This window comes from Delphinapterus leucas, chromosome 18 (genome assembly GCF_059928025.1).
Source record: "Delphinapterus leucas isolate spDelLeu-1000000601 "Yukka" chromosome 18, BTC_Dleu_Yukka2, whole genome shotgun sequence".
Classification (NCBI taxonomy): domain Eukaryota; kingdom Metazoa; phylum Chordata; class Mammalia; order Artiodactyla; family Monodontidae; genus Delphinapterus; species Delphinapterus leucas.
The window spans coordinates 2,894,894-2,915,547 of NC_143146.1; the positions used below are offsets into that span (position 1 = coordinate 2,894,894).

Consider the following 20,654-nt stretch of genomic DNA (forward strand, 5'->3'; position numbering starts at 1 on the left):
GCAAAGGCAGACAGCCGAGGCCATGAAAAGAAAGGACCTCGGCCGTCTTCAGGGGGCCTGGGCTCTAGCTGGCAGAGCCTCACCCTCAGGGGCCTTCCCGCACCTTCGAGACTGGCCAGCTCTCTGGAAGCTCTGGGGTTGCCGTTCCTGCTCTGCACCCTCACCCTGAGCTCCTGATCTATCCCCACACCTCATGCGGGGGACCCACGGATCCTGATGCTGCTTCTCCAACCCCTGGCCTTTATCCCAAACGCCTTACTCCAGACCCCCAACTGCCACTGGTGAGCTGCCACCGTCCAGATGTTCTGCCGGCACCTTTGACTCCAAAAAAAACTCATCCTCTCTGCTCTGCTCTTCAAATCCTGCCCGAGGCCTGGCATCCATCCCCTTGTGTCCTGGACTCATCCCTCTGCCTGGCTTCCCACCTCGGTTTCTAGGCCCCCCTGGCCAGAGACTTGGCCTGTCCGATGGCAGCCGGGTCAACTTCTGGACCATCCCCTCCCCTCAGCTCGCATCATCTGGGCATCCTCTCCTTATCCGTCGGCCCTGTTCCTTCTAGCACCCATTCATCACTGGACCAAATTCTTCTCCCATCTGGACTCACTCCTCACCCTGCATAATGAGCAAATAATTCAGTTGCCCTTTACACACATAGAGACATATATTTGAGGCGTGAAAGGACTTATCTGTTGAGTTCCTGCCAATACTGGAAACAGATGCTTTGTACTGCAGGGACAACTTGGTGACACGAGGTCATCACGCTTGCCCTTCCCTGGGCTCTAAGCTGAGGCAGATGGAGCGCAGCTCCAAGTCCACAAGGGTTTCTATTTCTGATGGCAGCTCTGTGCCCACGGCAGGGATCACATCAGTTCTAGCATATATTCTACAAACTGAGAGTTTTCAAGAATTCTAAAGCCGCCCGACGGTCATGACAGTACCTGGCTGGACGGTCTCCTGTCCATCTGCTCCGATGGGCCTTTTCACACCCGTATCACAATCTAGGGGTGAGACAGTGACAGAGTGAGGCAATTTTGCAATAACGGAAAGTGCCTGGCTTTTCCGTGTGTGTGTGTGTGTGTGTGTGTGTGTGTGTGTGTGTGTGTGGTGGGAAGGCTGGGACGGGCAGGGCATCAGAGGCCCATTTCTGGACTTCTGTGCTGAGCCTCTGTAACTTCAGCACTAGAGGGAGAGGCCCCACATTCCAGCTGGCGAGAGGAGGCTGCAGTGGGTTCAGAAAACCCCGTGGCCGGGTGTCGCTCGTGTGTGATGAGAACCGATGGTGTGACACCATCTCACGTGACTCGCCCCCGGGGAATTCGCGCACTGCCTAAGAAGAACAGCGGGTGTAGAAGCACAGTGTCTCATGACTTTGAAAGACGCAAGCCTGGACCCCCCCCCCCGCCCCCACCGTACCTATTTGTCCTGGAGTGCCGGGGGCGCCGGGAGGCCCGGGGAAGCCTGGAGGTCCAGGTAATCCAGCATCGCCGGGGAAGCCACGCTCGCCTTTGGGGCCTGGCAGCCCCAATCCTGGGGGGCCCCTTTCTCCTGGAATGCCCTTAGTACCGGGGGGTCCTGCGTGGCCTGCGTCCCCTGAGGGGCCTTTGATGCCATCACCCTGTGAGAAATTTGGTTCATCTCTTACAATACATGTAAACCTCAAAGACAGCCATCTTCCCAGCTACTTTTCCCCGTTCCCTGAATTCTGCGCTCTGGATACAGAGATGAGTAGGAACTGACAGTCGTGGTCTCACCAAGCCACAGAAGTAAAGGACAGACTTTCTAACAACCATGGACAACACCCTCGAAGATAGTTCTGGAAGGCATAGGAATCTGAGTATTCTTCTCTTTCCAAGCCACCAGTGCCCTGCTTGGACCTTCATTCTCCGGGGGAATTCTTCAAGAGAACGGTTAGGCACAGATTTGGCGAAATGGGGGCAGGAACACGTTATTTCATTGTTAGGATTCAGCGTTTGTGACCCATCTCCTAGTCAGAAGGGACAACGCAGTGGTGAAGGGAAGGAAGTCTTTGGCTTGGACGAGAAAGTGCATCAGAAATAAGGAGAGACGATGGGACCAGGAGAGCAGGAAGCTGGGAGGCACCGGGCACAGCCGTGTCCTACTCATGCAACTCCTCAGAGGAGGGTGAGGGCAGGGAGGGAGGAGAAGGGGTCTAGTGTCCGTGGCCAACCGCCCTTCCCCGTCTGACCCCCACTTTTCCCCATAGAAAGGAGACTGGGGGCTCTGCATCTTATCACACACAGCCTCTTTCAATGTTTGCTGCAAAAATGCAGCTGTGTATTTTACAGGTGACCCTGGAAAAAGCGTTCCACCTTCCATCTAGGAATATTCGACCTGGGGGGGCTCTCGTTCTACGTGATGGCAAGAGGAATATTTATTTCCTCTTTTTCTCTTAAATGCTCACTCAGGGCTTGGCTTCCAGCCTCACTCACTGTTTCCTAGAAAATATGACTGCTGCTCACGAAAAGAGAACAGGTTGCACTGGGAGGATTTTCTGCTGTGTTAGCACCTCTGACGCTCACGTGTTTAAGCATGTGACTGATGGGGATGAGGGCAGAGCCGCTACCCCCCGCCCGCCAGCGGTACTCACGGGAGAGCCTGGGAGGCCTGGGAATCCATCCAGCCCATCACGGCCTGGGATGCCGCTGTCCCCTTTCAGTCCAGGCACACCTGGGACACCTGGCTGGCCCCGCTCACCTGGGGGAGGAGTGCCGCGTGAGTTGCTCACCCCGGGCAGCCACAGAAGGGTGCATGGTCTAAGATATGCTGGCCACAGGACTGACCTTTGGTGGTGATGGTTCGAGAATCTCCCTTCATTCCTTTGGGCCCGGGAGGGCCAACACCACCAGGGGCTCCCTGTAGAAACAAACACAAGGTTTCTTCCTCCTTCACACTGTTAAAGGCAGCCGAGAAGACAATGATTTTCGTTTATACAACCTGAGGGCCCTTACCTGTCATCAAGCCCAGAGCCACACACCTCTGTCCCTGGCCACCAATCACAGATGGCCATGGGGCACTTGAACGTGGCCAGCGGGACTGAGACACTGAACGTTTAATTTTAAATAGTTAAAACTTAAGGGAAGTAGCCACACATGGCTGGATGGTGAAAACAAGAACCTTGCTACTCAAAGTGTGGTCCCCAGATGGGTTGCACCAGCCTCCCTGGGGGCTTGTCAGGAATGCAGACGCTCAGGCCCACCCAGGGCAACCCAACCGCAATGTGCAGTTCAACAAAGTCCCAGGGATTCGTAAACTCATTAGCTTTGGAGAAGCTAAGGCTGCTAACCCTAACTGCCATTTTGTTGAATCCGGGCAGATAATGTGCCTCCAAGTACGAAGGATGGACATTTGTGATCATACTGAGAATAGCAAGAGTATCTAATCGACAGCTTGTCTTCCTAACTGAAATCAAGGTTGGAAAAAAATCATACTTCACAGACAAGTCATTGCAGGAACACTCACGTTTTAAGGTGTAAAATCTAGTTTAGGTCTTTTGATGAGCAGAAACGAGCAGATGAACGTTTCAGGAGGCTTTTTAATGTGCGTGATATGCCAGTTTGGGGCAACTCTCGGTTACTGGTATGTGCAAGAATACGGGAACTTTTAGTGTTGGTTTAATTAAATGGAATGTTTCAAGGGATTATAAGTTCTTTTCTCCTAAAAAATTCCACAGCTACTTGATATATTGATTTTGTTCTTTGCAGAAAAGGGTGACATTCTCTCAGTAACTAGAACAGCATGTCACACACAGGCAGTGCTCGACCAGGAGGTGCTGGGCCGATGGATGGATGCATGTATGCATGCTAATCGACCCCCATACTTCAAGCGCTCTGCCAGGTTCTATTAGTACAGATATTAAACCACCAAAAACTGTCTCAGGCATTCCTGCCACAGATACATAAACATATAATTAAATGCAAGATAAACACGGTACCTGAGATGTTTGAACGCAAGTGCTGTGGGTGTGCATGCGATACAGCCGGGGAGAGCACGTGCTCCTGGAAGACTTTAGAGATTCCGTGTGCACGAAATGGGATCCATTTGACTTCTCAGAAATATTCCATCATTTTATAAATAACTGAAGGTCCTACCAGTTCTGCCATTATTCGGTTTGGATTCTCACTACGTACACTTTTTCTGAATACTTGAGCAACTTCTACATGCTCAGCCATGATTTGGAGATGGTGTCATTTTTAAAGTAGGAGGAAATGTAGCATCTGTTATGTTCAGTTGGATAAAACTATTTTTCTGAGAAGTCCCGGAGAATGGAGAGGTGCTGTGGACCTCATTTTCACCTGCAAAGCTCCCGCGACACGAAGCAGTTATGAGTCATGAGCCTCTGCACCGACAGCTCTGAGTGGCTGCAGCTCCCCTGCATCTGGACATGAAGCCAGATTGTTCTAACCGTCCCTGGCCAAGTGTCCTGAGCAAACTTTCCTCTATTGCTGAATGTATAAAATGATAGACTTTTCATTTTATAAATCTCTTGCAGCTCTCTTTTTAAGTAAAAATAAATAAAAAATATAGTTTCTTTGCCTTCATCTGAAATTTGCTTTGAGATCCTTGGTCAGTTAAAACCTGCCACGAAGAAAGATCTACTCAAGATGATCTTTTCCTCAGGTGTGAAGTAAAGCCCACTTAGCTGGAATCCAGAAAATGTCATACGTTCTTCCAAACTAAATTCATGATATACTTGGAAGTCTCACTTTTTATCAAGTTAAGGGAGGCTTTATTGAAATGCTAAATCGTCCTATACTAAATCTGAAGGGGTGAACACACAGTATGTGGTGTGTAGCTTTGCATTCAAAATGCTAGAAGGGTTGCTTTTTTTGAGATATAATTCACATGCTATAAGAGTAACCATTTTTAAAGCATACAATTCAGTGTTTTTGGTTTTTTTTTGTATTTTCACGAGGTTCTGCAACCATCACTATTACCTAAATCCAGACCATTTTCATCACCTCAGAAAGAAACAGTCACTCTCATTCCCCCCGCCACCCCCAGCCCTTGGTAACCACCAAGATACTTCATCTCAAGATGCCTCTTCTGGACACTTCATACAAATAGCATCATATAATATCTGTTCCTTTGTGTATTATTTCACTTAGCATAATGTTTCTGAGGGCACCACACTGTAGCACGTGTCAGCACTTCATCCCTTTTGATGGCTGAATAATGTCCCATCGGGTGGGTATGCTACGTTTCATTGATCCATTTATGGGCATTTGGGTTTTTTCTACTTTCCGGCTGGTATCATGAATGCTGCTGTGAGCTTAATGCACAAGTTTTGGTGTGGACACGTGTTTTCAGTTCTCCGGGGTCTGTACTGGGAGGGGACTTTCTGGGTCACACGACACCTCTAAGTTTGACTTTTTAAAAATTTGTTGCCTTCGCTGTATGGCTTGTGGGATTTTAGTTCCTCAACTAGGGATTGAACCCAGTCCCTAGGCAGTGAGAGCACAGAGTCCTAACCAGTGGACTGCCAGGGAATTCCCTATGTTTGACTTTTTTGAGGAAGCATCAAACTTTTCCACAGTGCCTACCCCATTTCACATTCCCACCAGGAAAAGCTTTAAAGCTCCTCTTGGAATACGTGGCTTTTTTGAATGTCACACTGGGTGCATAAGTGTTGCTGGTCTAAAGCTGTATTAATTCAATAAATAAAAGCCGGGAATGGGGAAATGGGGCCGGGCGTCAAGGTCGTCTTATCGGCTTCGTGGTACAACTGGTCTCTCACCTTGAATCCTGGGAACCCGGGGATGCCGTGCTGGCCGGGGTCTCCCGGGCTGCCTTTCCTCCCTGGTTCCCCATTGGTGCCGGGAAAGCCCTTGGGTCCTGGTGGCCCCGGAAGACCCCCAATGAACTGGTCACCCTCTGCACATTGACAGTCGCCGGCATCGCCTGCAACGTGGGTGGAGAGAGAGGGACTTGTTATTTGCTCGTGAAGCACGTGTACGACCCTCCTGTTGGCTCTGCAGGGGACAGGAGGGCAAGGGGCTGAGGGCTTGGCTGGGGGCGTGGCCACCGCAGGACACGCCTACTCTGGTCCTCACTCCCTCTCATTCTTAGACAAGGAGCGTGAGATGCAGATACGTAAAGAACAGGACGTTGACGGAGGTGTGGGCGGAGTTGGGGACTCAGCGACAGGAGTTCTGAGAAGCCACCGCAGGGGCCTCGGGGGGAGGGCAGGAAGGTCCAGGGTGAAGGGGAGCCGGAGAGAGGGCGGCCTGGCAGCAGCTGCGGGCTTGGAGCCCAAGGTCCTGGTGCGGAGGGAAGAAATACGTGCCCTCCCTTCTTCTGTCTTGCTGGCTGGACCCAGGGAGCCCGGGGGCAGGGGACGGCCGAGCTGGAGGCTGGTGATCGGCTTGGCTCCCAGGGCGCAAAGGGGGACACGTGACGGCCCAGGGGTGCCGAGCTGCCCAGCTCATCCACGACGCCGGACCCCTGCACTGTCCACAGCTCCACGTGTGCCGCAGAGGTCTGGCAGTTAAAACCCGGGATGCCCAGGGATGGGCGAGCCGAACAGGCCCCCCCCCCCCCGAGGTCCCCACAGGCGGCTCTTGCCTGGAGAGGTGGGGTCCCCCAGGCGAAGCAGGGTGAGGAAAGCAAGCACAGCTCGTTCCCACCAGCGTCCGCCCCACCTGGGCAGGTCACATCTCTCCTGCTTTGCCACCGCCTTCCTGCCAACGCATCCCTAACTCGGAGAGTCGGGTTAGGACCAAACCAGATGACGACCCTACAACCCTCTGCAAATACTTGTTACATTTTCTTGGAGCCTAGGGCTCGGATGAGTCATCTGAATTCAGTCTAAGAGGCCACCGTGCATCTTTTCTGTCCCATGTTGGGCCCCGTGTTGCCTGAAAGTTCAGTGATGAACGTGGCAGACAGAACAGAGACGGGAGAGCCAGCTGAGAGCTGGGTGTGCGGAAAACGAGGAGATGCCGCCCCCCAGTGTGAGGGCCCTGGCAGGGAGGGGGCCGGGGGGAAGCAGGGGCTCGTCCTCTTCTTGGAACCAGTGAAGGGTGAGCTGGACTCAGGAGGGCCAAGCAGCGCCCCGCCCCCTGCTGTTCCCGGACTCCTCACCTTTCCATCCTTTCTGTCCGCGAGCCCCGGGGAAACCAGAAGGTCCAGGGTAGCCCACCCTGCCCTCTGCTCCTTTAAGGCCGAAAAGGAAACCTGAGGAGAAAACCCACAAGGACGGCACGTTAGCACAGCCCAGGACCCCGTATGCCCCCACCCCGTATCCCCCCACCCCGTGTGGGAAGGGTTACAGCCGAGTCTCCCAACAGAAAATGGCCCCCATTCCAATTCCATCCCGACTACTTGCAGAAAGACACGGAGACTTTATGTTTTGTGGCCATTTTGCTTCCAGGATTGGAAACACATGTGAACGCCTATGATTTTAGCTTTTCCATTGAAGTCTAGAAATAGAAATCTTTACTTTTCAGAAACACTGAGTCCAAAGAAGACTTTAGGTTTTTTAACCACGTGTTTTACTTCAACTTGGGTTCTAAGAGTACTGCAACTTCTGGTTCCCAGCATGACAGAAAACCCAAACGGTAAAAGATGTTAAAATGAACCGGCTTCCCCAGTTCTGTCCTCTCCTCTGGAACACGCGAGCACCTGTGCACGCCCCTGCCCCCAGACCCCACCATCTTTCCTCTTTCACTCCTTTGGGTGCACACACGTAACCATGTAGATAACTTGTGATTCTCCCACCCCCATCACTAGGATCACGGTGCTTCAGGCATCCTTTCACCATGTCCAGGGCTCTGATAATTCCAAGCAGGGACATCCGGGTGAGGGTGTAAGAAACAGACTCTAGAAGCCCACAAAACGCTCCGTGTCCCACTTGAGCAGAGCGCCATCTCGTGGTGGGAACTGGGCTGCACATTCCTGGGAAGCACCACTGCTGGGTATTGACTCCCAGGACTCTGGCCCGAGCTCCGGGGTATGTGGAGATGGGTTGAGGCCCAGGAGGGGACCATGCTGGGTGGGGAGCTGGGGAGGGGAGACCCAGAGTTCGGTTTGGGGCATGCAAATTTGGAGATGCCCGTGAGACACACAGTGGTGACGAGGTGTCCAGCTAACAGCTGGGATGAGTTTGCAGCTCAGCATACTGAACTGGGCTAGGGACACAGTTAGGGAGAGCTGGCACCTAACTGGTGTTTAAATTCCTGTGAATGCAGGAGCGTGCTAGATAGAGAGACACAGACAGGCGCTCCATTGCCCATGGGATGGTGGAGGGGGAAGAAGGAAGACCTAGCAAAGGAGCCGCAAAAAGAAGGGGAGAGATGACAAGGCGCAGGGGGAGGGGAGCTGGAGAAGACAGTGTGTGTGTGGGGTGCCGGCTGCCCCCTGTACCCCTGGGAGGCTGCTGACAGAGCAAATGGTGCCCAGGATGTGGCTCCATAGGTCACTGGTGACCAGGTCACCAGCATGTCAGCCTAGCGGTGGACTGAGGGCTTTATGCTATGTTTCCACGTTCTCCTGATATGTTAGGAGAAGCTAGTATTACAGGTAGTCATTTAATCACAGATACTCCAGGGATGTTGGCTTTGAAAATCTGAGACGAAGACATTGTGGGTATGCTTCACAGCATTTGCAAATCTAGACAGAAAAGGCAGTTTTGGGCCATCTTAAGGTTCCATCCTCCCTCCTTCCTACACTGCTTTTTTCTTCATCTGGTAAATTCATAACTTCAAGCAAGTCCTAAAGAACAGCACTGTGCCAGGGAACTCTTCCTAATGTACTGTGGTAACCTAAATAGGAGGGCAGTCCGAAAGGGAGGGGATCTCTGTATGTGTGCGGCTGAGTCATTTTGCTGTGCAGTGGAGGCTGATACAACGCTATAAAGCAACCATAGTCCAATAAAAATTAATTAAAAAAAATAAAGGGATCTCCTGATGAAAAAAAAAACAAAAAAAGAATAGCAGTGCACCTCTGCGATGTTTCCAACGTGATTTTCCTGAGGAGGTCAGTGGCCGTAATAAACCTGGCAGTAGTTTGACTTATTCTAGAGCCCCGGCAGTCGACTCAGTTACCTGAGCTGAACTGGACGTAAGCAAAACGTTTAGCTCAGAAAGAAAACTGGCTTCACGGTTTGATTTTGCTGGAGCGGCAGAAGAGTAAAAATTCTGGTTTCCATCAGTAGCAACACATAAAACTGAGTGAAATGCAGTTAACGGGAAAAGAATCCAACGGTTTCATTCCAGGGAAAGCGCTGAAGAACTCTTTGGGACTCAAGGTCATTGATGTTAAATTATGACTCTACACAAAAATATTTAAAAGGCCGTTAAGGCTGGCTACTTTTTGTACAAGAGATTGCTTTTAAAAAAGTGATTTGGGAGCAATGTGTCTCATAAGGTAAAATAAACATTTCGAGGAGAACTGAAGTTGATAAAATGTATCAGACACCATTCCATCTGTTTTATAAATTCTCCCTTCAGTTAACCACATGGACCGGAAATTAGTTAATTTGTTTACAGATGACTTACACTGGTAAATCATAGATTTACTAAGCAAGACTTACAAAGCCAGATGGTATGTGTTTGTGTCTATCAAAATGGAATTTAGTTACAGGAATGATGGCAAGGTTAGCCTTCAATCACAGTCTTTTGAAGAGGCTGTATTTTTATGCTTTTATTTTTAACACATCGTGTTCTGTTGCCAAAAAAGGAAAACTCAACAGATACCATTTACTCAGGATACGTAATGTTCACAGAAACTTAGCCATTATCACAGATGCCGCAGTAATAGATATTACTGCCAGGATAATAAAAAAGATTAGTGATAACAGTGCTCAAAGTATTTGGCAAATTCCAGGGAAATACCTGCACCCCGAATTTTTCAAAAGAATGTGAGGATCTGCTTTTTGCAGTTGAAGGAAAATTGGGAACGTAGAGACTTAGTAGCTTAAAATTTAACGCGGAAGACAACAGAGAAGTGACTGCTGAATTTTTAGTGGAAGGAGCATGTACTGATGTGCTTCTCATGCATCCAACAGTTTTCCTTCTAAAGAGACAGCAATGAGAAGCTGGCTTCTGAAAGCAAGCTCGATCTACCTTTCACTGAACTCACACACTATCCATTAGCACATGTGAAGAGATGAGATGAGCGGGGGGTGACATCAGGAATTAAAAGTCAAATATTTTGAAAAGAAGATGCGGAATTGTGTCCATGTCACAGAGACAGAAATAGTGACCTCTTTTTTAGTTCGATTTTACAATGTTCAAAGCATAGCCCTGAAGCTGGAAGCTGAGAGAATAACTGTTTTGGAGGGCAAGCCTCCTTGGAGCTCAGCTGAAAGATGAGCCACGGTTGCATCAGAACCTGGAAACTCAGTTTTGTGCCCGACAGCATGAGGGTCCAGACGCCGTGCCCGTCCAGTCTGTAGACTCTCAGCATCTTCCGTCTGGGCCCCGCCAAGGGCTGCCGCGTCCCGTTACAGGTGGTGCAGCCACTCCTGGTGTGAAGCAGCGTCACCTGTTCAGCTGTAGCTCTGGCTCCTCGGGGGCCCAGATCACCAAGGCTGCCTATCGCGTTGGTTAACCCAGGGGAGAGGCTGTTTGTCAGGGTGGGCCTCTCCTGCCTGCACCCCAGAGCGCCCGCCACACTCTCACACTGCCCACTGCCTAGTTCACGGAATTATTTACAAGAAAATCCCAAGTGAAAATCCAACCGGGGCCAGGCTTTGTCTGGACACTGGCACGACCTCCCTTGAGTTTCCCTCCACTTACCGTCTGGGCCAGGTGGTCCCGGGAACCCTGGGGGACCTCGGAGCCCTGGCTTTCCGTCAGCTCCCGGCAGGCCGGGGTACAGGGCGGGGATGCCCGGCTCTCCTGTGAAGCCTTTGGGTCCCATCTCGCCCGGTAAGCCTCTCTTCTCATCTGAAAATCCAACAGCAATCACAGCAGCGTGAGACCTCTGAGATTCATCCGCTGCGCCGGCGTTCCCGCCCCGGGAGGCCCCCAGCTGGGCCAGTGGTTTACAGTCCCATCAGTGACTTAAAGGGCAACGCCGCTGGTATAGTCCATCACTATCTTTCCACTTGAAGAAGCCCCTCTCCTGGCCCCCAGACGACGGACCGGGAGCTGTTATAACACTGGACGACACCCGTGCTCTTCCCGGCCAAGTGACAGAATCACGTGAGGTATCGTCAGCACACCTCCGACCGAGTGAGGGAGTCACTGTCACAGATGCGTGGTTCTGTGACGACATCCCAACACGTATTCGAGATGCATTAGAGCTGCTGGGCCAGCCTATGAGACAGAGCGCCGACTGGGGGGCCGTGCAGCCAGCGAGGGGCGGGGGTTTGTGTGAGACCCGAGGGGACGTCTCAGTTTCGATGCCGCGGAAGCACGTTACCTTCATCTCCGATGGATGTACCAGGCTGGCCTGGCAAGCCGAGGTCTCCAGGCTCCCCCCGGGCTCCTGGGTCCCCGGGGGCTCCATGGAATCCTGGGTCCCCTCTGGCACCTGGAACCAAGACAGGCCCCACGTTATGAACAAGACTGTTGTCCAGGACTCAAGGCAGATGTTCACTTTTTCGTTGAACGTATATTTACTGATATTCTGTCCATCGCATGAGGCCGGCAGTGTCTAAATGTTTCATCTATGGTGGCCCCTGCTTTCAAGGAGCTCATTTTCAACCAAAGAGGACTGATAAAAGATCCCTATAAATGTTATAAAACAAGAGAGGGACAGAACGCCAACAAGATACAGAGAGGTTTCAAAGGAGGGGAGGATTATTTGGGGGGAGGTCTGACATGGAGGGACCACAGAGAATGAGAATAATAGAAGTGGACGGTATTTTTGAGCTCTTGAGTGTGCAGACTCGGCGCTACACACTTGGCTGGCATCTGACTCCCGTGAAAGCGCGTGTGCATAGTATTGCAGCCCCAGTGTCACAGAGGGGTGAGGCTTCATGAGAAGGTAAGCGGACAGCTGATGGAGACAGATGGCAGGGCAGGGGAGGGCAGAGGACGGTCAGGGGAAGGACGTCCACAGAGGACATCAGCCCAGGTGAAGCAGGTGAGCATGGAGCAGGACACCTGGGGGGGGGGACGGGTGAACAGGGTCGTGGAAAATCAGGTTGCATAACAGCTGAGTCAGCGGGGATGAAGAATGAATGAGACGATTTGGACCCTCCTGCACCAGGCGCCATGGGGGGAGCTGGGGGGGCGACGGGGGCCAACTCCCTCTGAACCCCTCTTCCCCTGAGCCCCAGCTCTTGCCTTGCTGGATGAATGGTAGACGTGAAGATTCTTACAGACCTTTTCCCTAAATAAACAAATGCCAAGGGGCTTTGCTATGCTCCGCTTTACTGCATAGCGTCTTTTTCTGGTCTACAATTGGGAAAGTGGAGAGAGTATGATGTTTCATGGTACAGCGATTAGTAATTGTTAGGAGAGATCACATCACTATGTGATCTTTAATGTTTTAATCTTAAGAGAAAGTCCTTAAGATAAGAAGGGATTCGCTGGGCCTCATGCCAGACGTGTTTGTAAGGGGTGGAACATGTGAGTCTGCGTCCCTGTGCTGGGCTCGGCTGCCTGCAGAGGGGACGGAGGGCTGGGCTCTGGAACAGGGGTGGCCCGGGTCTGAGTCCTGCTCCTTTGCTTGCTACGTACATGATCTGGGGCGAGTTACCCAACTTCTCCGTGCCTCAATTTCTCCATCAGTACAGTGCGGCCAACGCCAGCCCCCATCTCAAAGGGTCTTTACAAGGAGTAAATCAATGGACCGGTGCAAATTAGAACAACTTGCTTCATTGCCTGGCGTGTGCTCAGTAAGCACCATACAAATGTTAGCCATTACCGTGACAATAAAAAGAGACAAAATAAAATTGAAAACCACGGATCTTCTCAGGTGTTTGGGAAAAGAGCAAGGTCACTTTTTAGTTACATTTTGCAATCATTTTTTTCAATGCAAAGCTCTTCGACTCCTTTGCGTTTTGACAAAGCTCCCGCAATGCTGCCTGGTGAGAGGTACATGTATTTTCCTCTCTTCCATGACAGAATCTGCTCATGAGTCAACCTCTCACTCCAAGGAGCCCTGGAGCTTGGTCAGCCTTCCAGCTCACCCAGGACGCAGGAACTCTGCTGTAAGAGGCAAGGAGGGTGGCTGCTGACTTTCTCACCCTGCACTTGGGGAAAAGGAAATTTGACCACCCACTGTCCCGGTGTGGCTTCCAGGGATGCAGGGTGGTGAGGGGAGCTGAATGCATTCCGGGCTCTCAGTCAGGGAGCTTTCTGATGAGTGCAAAGGAGACATCACCAATGTTAATTTTAAAAACTGTGCTCCCAGTATCACCTCACACATGTCAGAATGGCCATCATCAAAAAGTCTACAAATAACAAGTGTGGGCAAAGACGTGGAGAAAAGGGAACCCTCCTACATTGTTGGTGGGAATGTAAATTGATGCAACCACTATGGAGAACAGCATGGAGGTTTCTCAAAAAACTAAAAATAGAATTACCATATGACCCAGCAATTCCACTCCTGGGTATATATTCAAAAAAACAAAGCACACTAATTCAAAAAGACACGTGTACCCCAGTGTTCACTGTGGCGCTACTTACAATAGTCAAGGTACGGAAGCAACCCAAGTGCCCATCAACAGATTTATGGATAAAGAAGATGTGGTACATATATACAATGGAATACTACTCAGCCATGAAAAGGAATGAAATAATGCCATTTGCAGCAACATGGATGGACTTGGAGGGCATTATGCTAAGTGAAATAAGTCAGACCGAGAAAGACAAATACTGTGTGATATCACTTATATATGGAATCTAAAATATACGACCGACTAGTGAATATAACAAAAAAGAAGCAGAGACACAGATCTAGAGAACAAACCAGTGGTTACTAGTGGGGTGAGGGAAGGGAGGAGGGGCCATATAGGGATAGGGGGACAGAAGGGTTATTGAGGGATTATATGAAATCATGTGTGTGAAACTTTTGAAAACTGTAAAGCACTATAGAATTTAAAGAATCTTTCATTCAATAAAAAAAAAATTTTTAAAAAGTGGGTTGCAAAATAAAAAAAAATTAAGTTCCCAAAGTCTCAAAGACATGATTTCCATTTCACTAAAATCACCAACAGTAAGTCAACCTCATGTCGGGTCCCTGGGGTTTCTGGCTTGGCAGACGTGTTAGGCTCCCCAGAGAAGGACGGGAAGCTGGCTCCACAGTGGTGTGGACTCCCAGGTTTGAGTTTATTTGAAATATACTCATCGATGGTTTGATGTCACCCTGGAGATAGACCTCTAGGGGACCCCACCTGGCCTTGTCCTTGGCCTCGCTCTGTCTATAGTTTCCCCATCGTTGGATGAAGACATGCAAAGGTATTAAACCAGCAGATGGTTCACACCTAAGCAGGAACGTTAGTCCCTGACCCCTGGGCATAGATAATAGGGTGAGACAGATGACCTACTGGGTACAGGAAGGAAACATTAGAGCATCTTCATTTAAAAAAAATCTCACCCTTTAAAATCCCTATCTGATGTACATGTTTTAGCACATGCAGTATTCAGTCATTCAGGTAAACATTTACTGAGCAACTACCATGTTCCTGGACTGTTCTAGAACTGAGGATACAGTAGTGACCACACAGGCTAAAATCTCTGACCTCAGGGAACATCCTGTATCATGGATAAATTATTCATAAATAAATATTCATACTATTACTTGGAGGGGTGCTGAAAACACTTTTTTTTTAAACCTAGAAGGATGCACATTCAAGAAGGTTCACAACCATTGCTCTAAGCGCAGAACTAGAATTATATTTTAATAGATCGTGCCGATGGGAGGCTGAGCTAAACTAACAAGGACAGCACAAGCCACAACACATACAGAATCCCTCACTGACACTCAGGGGTCAACTGTGACCGTGGGATCATCTTCCTGTACGAGCTCAGGTGCAAATGCCTGGAGGTTTAATTCTTTGAAGTTTAAAAGGCTGTGACTGTTTCCAGACTATGGACCGTGATCAATCCCAGGCTCCGGACCGGTGAGCGGGGGGCGTAAGCATCTCGGCGTGTTTGGCCCAGAAACCAGTGAAGTGGCTGGGACGGCGCCCATGGAGGCCTGGCGGGCACGAGGGCTGGGTTTCTATAGCGATGCTGCAGGTGGCAGAACCAGAACCTGCACAAGGTATGTGGAAATGAAAGCCTTTCCCAGCGGAGGAAAGTGGTGAGCACTCTTTCAGCCAGAGGCAAAGTGGGGGTCTCTCCAGGACACCCCGCCTAAGCCACGAGGGAGGGAGGGTCCACAAGACTGAGATGCCCCAACGTTTAAGTGCTAAATGTTAACGCGTAAACACTTTTCTTTTTTTGCTTTGTTTCGCTCAGAAAATCTCACAAGGTCATGGCTCTGTGTCCACAACAGACGAGAAAGCAGGACAAGTGGCATACAGACCTTTGGCCAGGGAAGGATGCGGGGAGTAGGCTGGTGGGCCGGGGGGGCCTGGTTCACCCATTTCTCCCTGGAGAGAGAAAAGAGGAAAACGAAGGAACGTGAGGCTGGCCTTTTGGAGTTTTGGACACTATGCCTGTTTCCAAAGAACAGAACTGAAAGCGACCATGAGCCCAGCGGAGGCTGCTCTGAGTCACAGAACCATGGACGGCGTCCGGGCTCCACGTCCGCGATGCTGTGCTGCTAAGTCCGGGCATCCCAGGCACCAGCTGGACACACCAGGAGAGAACAGGTGGGCCGGTGCCCACCTCACCCTGAGACCCTTGTCAATCTCCGGAAGTGGCCAGGTGACCGCCTTCCTCAGGGCAGACTCCTCTGTGTTCATGACCGCACCTGAGCTGCCCATGGGGCCAAGCTGGGGTGGTGTGACGGCACCTGATCCAACACTGTCTGGACGGCGAGACCTGAAATTCCATGAGCTGCCTTGATGTCCCTGAGCCTCACAGGGCCCGTAAGGCCTGACTGTGAGTCCCCTCCCTCCTCACCAGCTATGGCCCACCTGGTGGTAGATGCCCCCCAACCCGGCTAGTTCCCCCACCAGCTGGAGCAGCTGCACCCCCCGGTCCTCAATCTCCCTGCCCGCCCGTGGGATTATTCAAACAAGTCAGTCGTGTCCCCCTCGGGAACCAGGGGCCCCTACCCTCTTGTTACTACGACGCCTGCGTCTCTCAGCCCCCTGGTTCACTCTGCTCCGGGTGCAGGTCCCCACTGCCGCCTCTACGTGGCCCCATATGGCATGCAGCATCCTGAGGCTGAGACACAGGTGACTCATAGGTGAACGTCCACCTCCCTCAGCGCCAGGTGTCGTGTGATCAGTTACATGACACAGGATGGAGGAGGCCTCCTTCTCCAACAGGGTGTTTAGGAGGTGGTCAGAACACCACCCAAGGGAAATAAGGGGAAGTCATTCCAATTCAAATGAAAACTGAGCCCACCTTGGGTCCTGGGTATCCATCAGGGCCTTGGTAACCATCCGGTCCTCTGCTTCCCTGCAGGAAAGATGTTTAGTGCTCTATAATAATTTAATTTAATTACATAATTAAATTAATAATTTAAATATATTAAATCAATAATTTAATTAATACTCTAATTATATAATTATTATATAATAATATAATTTAAAGAGGTAAGCACAATCCATTGTGTCTAATAAAATCAACAATAGTTTGTTAAGATCACCTACTACCCACGTTGTGTTCAATTTCCCCTGATTTTAATCTCAAACATGTCATTTTAAAGTTGCTTTGTCTGAATCAGGATTCAAAAAAAGGCAAACTATGACATTTGGTTGAAATGTCTCTTAATTTGCCTGTAATTCATAACGGTTTTCTCTTCCTTTCTACTTTGGAACCTTTTGTCGCTGCTGTTGAGGAAACTGGGTCATTTGTACTGTGAACGCCCTGTGTGGTGGATTTGGTCCACTCCATCCTTGTGGACTTGCACAACGTGCTCCTTTATCCCCCAGATTTTCTCTAAACTAGTTGTTAGATCTTGGGCCTCCTTAGTCTCAGGTCCATCTTTTTTGAACAAGATTTGTTCCTGGCGGGTCCCGAGTCCTTCCCACTGAGTCACACGTGCCGACTGCCCCCACTGTTGTGATTTCACGATTGACCAGTGGGGTCGGGCGTTGGCAACCTGATCCATCTATTAAAACCTTCTCCCAAGATGGGTTTTGAAAAATTTTAGTTAACACCAACTGGAATCCTTAAACCTTTTCGTTTAGAAGTTTTTGCTCTTCACTGAAAAAAAATATCTAATGCTAATAATGATTGCATTCTAATTCTCTTGAATATGGATTGAAAGACAAAGTTTACCCTTATGAGCCACATCGTATCTGCATAGATATGAAAAGCTTTTAAAAAATCTAGAAATTTATTCCCTCTTGCTAAAGAATATATACAGTAAGCCCCCTCGCCCCAAATTCAGAATGCCAATGGGATAAAGTATATACGTTATCTGATTATTTTACTGCATATTTTGAAATCCAGGAGCACGTATGCTGAAAGTTACATTATTTAGAATGAACTAAGATTAATTTGGTGCTTTCGCGTTGGGCCTCTGGTTTAGATGGACTTCCTTTCATCCTAGGTGGAGCTGAAGATTCAAAAGTGAAGGCAAATTTCTCTGATAGTAAAAGTGACCTCCTGCTTAGAGGCCATCCCACGAGACAGTCTGGGAGCCCTGACGGAGCTTGGAGTCGGTGAGCAGGCATCCCGACTGAGCCGTGTCCAGTGCGACATAACCGCCCCGTGCAAACAACGCTACCTGTGCTGACGTGGGACAGCCCCCGAGAAGCGTTGGGTGAAAAACATGAACGGAGGACCGCGGAACGGGATGAAATGTTCATTTTCCCTGGTTAAGTTACATGCATGTAAAAATACACGCCCCGCCTGTGCGAGCCCTGATCTGAACACCCACCCCACGTGCACGGGGGTCGCCTCTGGGGAGCGTGCTGGGGGTCTGCGGTGGGCAGGGCTGGCCCGCGCACTCTCTACCTGAGTTAGTGAAGACAGCAAATAGTGAAAATAAAGAAATCATTACTTAAGAAAATCGATTCCTATGTTTTCTCGCGCATCTGAGCTAGCATTCAGACAACTTCTAAGCCCGATGCAGATTTATAGACATTTCTCAGCTACCATTTTCTTCCTACAAAGATGGCCAAAAATCTGCCCATAGAACACAGGATAAAAACAACAACTTGGGTCACCACGGAAGGTAAGCGAAGTGCCAAAATGTGAGAGATCAATACATAAAAAATGTGGGAGGACCTGTGGCCGCCATGTTGGCAACCTTCCTACAGGACGCACTGGTGGTGACACCGAGGAGGGGGCAGGCTGGAAACCACGGGAGCCGTGGCCGGTGCGGGCCGGGTGACGGGAGGCTCGGAGGGAGAGGACCCCAGGGCTGGCTTTTGCCAAACGAGAGAAAACGTAAATGAGCTCGCTTACGTTTTGAGAATGATCTGGGAGGAAGCATTATTTCTGCTACTGTAAACGTGGGAAAGTTTTAAATGTTTTCTCTGGGGACACTTTCTTCTGGGATGCCCCAGTCTTTGTATGTGACCTTTGCAAGGTGTTTCAGGCCTGGAGCAGATTGCATTTCATGTCTCAAACTTACTTTCTGTCCCGGTGAACCTTTCTCACCATCGAAGCCAGGGGCACCCTGGGTTGAACAGAAAACAGAAGTGGTAACAGCTCAGAATATGCAGTGACATTTCCCGGAGGGCACAGTTATGGCACCCGCCGTGGACTAAAGTAAAATACTTTGTTAAGCCAGTATCAAAACCATCTGAAGCCTCCTTTTCTTTCCTAGAGGAGATGGGTCATTTTAGGGACACTTTCATGGAACGCATCCTGTCCACGACTTAAAGAAATTTGGAGAAATCCATAAACAGTACAGTAAAAACAGTAAAGCCAGAAAGAGGCCTGCGCTCCACTGCTCTCAGGAGCCTTCGTTCTTACTTTTGGAGATTGTAACACATGTCCTCTGAGTAGCTGTGGCCCCCAAGTGGTCACCACAAGGCCACTTTCTCTCTTCCTGGCTCTGCCACGTTTCCAGCTCACCTGGGGCTGGGTGTGGCCAGCTGACTGAGCTCTGGCCGATGGAGGGACATCTGCCCGCGGGCCCAGAAGCGACAGGTGGCCGAGCTTCCTTGGGAGAAGACTCCCCACTCCCACCCCTTCCACCCCACCAGGGACATTTTTCTTGGACTCTTAGGGCCACAAGAAATCAACTTCTTTGTTGGAGCCAGCCTACATTTTTGTTACCACCGAGCAATTCAGCCTAATACGAGAAGAAATGTGTTTGAGTTCTGCTCCTGCCCCCGGCCCAGGCAGAGGTGCACAGTATTAAAAACCACAGTTAGTGAGTGAAGACGGTGTGGCAGTCAATGCAGGCTCATGATCGTAGCCGACAGATCACGGAGGGGCAGGACGCTGACAGCAGGGGGAAGCTTTGTGTTGGAGAGCAAAAGGATGTGCATGGAAAATCTCTGTGCTTTCGGGTCAACTTTGCTGTGATCCTAAGCATACGGGATTAAGAGGTAGGAACTACTGTGTATAAGTAAGCTATAAGGATACATTGTACAACACAGGGAATCTGGCCAATATCTTATAATAACTATAAGTGGAGTAGAACCTTCGAAAATCGTGCATCGCCACCTGTAGATCTATAACACATGACATTGTGTCAGTGTATAAACTACACTTCAATAAAAAATTAAAGAAAAATAAAGTCTTAAAAAAAACCAGACAATACAAAGCAAACGGCTGCTGTAGAAGGCATGGTTTACCCGCACTCCTGAAAAGCCCATGATTCCTTCTTCTCCCTCCATGGAAATGCCCTAGGAGAGAACAGAGAGACCTGAGGGCGCCCACACTTCACGCTCTGCCTGCTCAGGGGTCCATTCTTAGTGCCCCGACAGTGGCCGTCCTGCCCCTGTGTGTCTACTCCAGCTCCGCACACGGTGGAGCCCTAGAATGTCTGCAGTCGGCCTGGATGGCCATCAACCCAGGATGTCACCTGTCATCATCACCTAGTAAGTGACAACCGGGAGGACTGGGCATACGGGGCAGGCATGACCCAGATCAGGGAGGGCAGGGCGATGACACGGCTGGACCCCAGCAAGGAAGCCACCACCAAACCCACCCAGCCCCTCCATGGCACTTCTTTTCTTTTAAAGGGTTTAGATTCATTTATGAGCTAAAGTGTTGATTAGCTGGTGTTGACTGGGGAATGAAGACATTCTGAAACTGTTTTCTGGAAAACAGCGTAAAAAATGATCATACTTTCTTGCTGTAGACAAATGTATTGGAAACCAGAAGTTGCAGGTTGTTACAACCCAGACACAGTCTATCATTATGACGGGAACACCGAGAATTTGGGAACCACCAGTGAGAAGAAGCATCTTTATTCCTGACTTACTTTTCTTCCTGGTTCCCCCTCACTTCCTTTTTCACCCTGCACAGAATATGAAAGACAAGAAATGCTCATTAATTCGAGAACAGTAGTATTTAAAATTGATCAGGATTTATGATATGAGGTGAAAAGTATTTTATAAAACTGTAAATAATGACTATAAATGAACTGTAACAAATGACCCCTAACTTTTGCAGCTTCAACATTCAAGGGGAAAAATGTGCTATTTCTCCTGG

General features: G+C 49.8%; 1 protein-coding gene across 1 annotated transcript in view; it reads right to left on the bottom strand.

Moving 5' to 3' along the window:
• COL4A2 (collagen type IV alpha 2 chain) overlaps positions 1-20,654 on the bottom strand; it is a 177,872-nt gene that overhangs the window by 27,311 nt on the left and 129,907 nt on the right. Inside the window, exons 14-26 of the mRNA XM_022576773.3 lie at positions 20,425-20,460; positions 19,793-19,843; positions 18,619-18,663; positions 16,437-16,490; positions 15,445-15,511; positions 11,386-11,496; positions 10,758-10,907; positions 7,102-7,194; positions 5,756-5,919; positions 2,802-2,874; positions 2,609-2,715; positions 1,414-1,615; positions 939-998 (exon numbers count right to left, since the gene is read on the bottom strand). Of these exons, the coding sequence (XP_022432481.1) occupies positions 939-998; positions 1,414-1,615; positions 2,609-2,715; positions 2,802-2,874; positions 5,756-5,919; positions 7,102-7,194; positions 10,758-10,907; positions 11,386-11,496; positions 15,445-15,511; positions 16,437-16,490; positions 18,619-18,663; positions 19,793-19,843; positions 20,425-20,460 (1,213 nt within the window). The remainder of the gene's footprint in view (positions 1-938; positions 999-1,413; positions 1,616-2,608; positions 2,716-2,801; positions 2,875-5,755; positions 5,920-7,101; positions 7,195-10,757; positions 10,908-11,385; positions 11,497-15,444; positions 15,512-16,436; positions 16,491-18,618; positions 18,664-19,792; positions 19,844-20,424; positions 20,461-20,654) is intronic.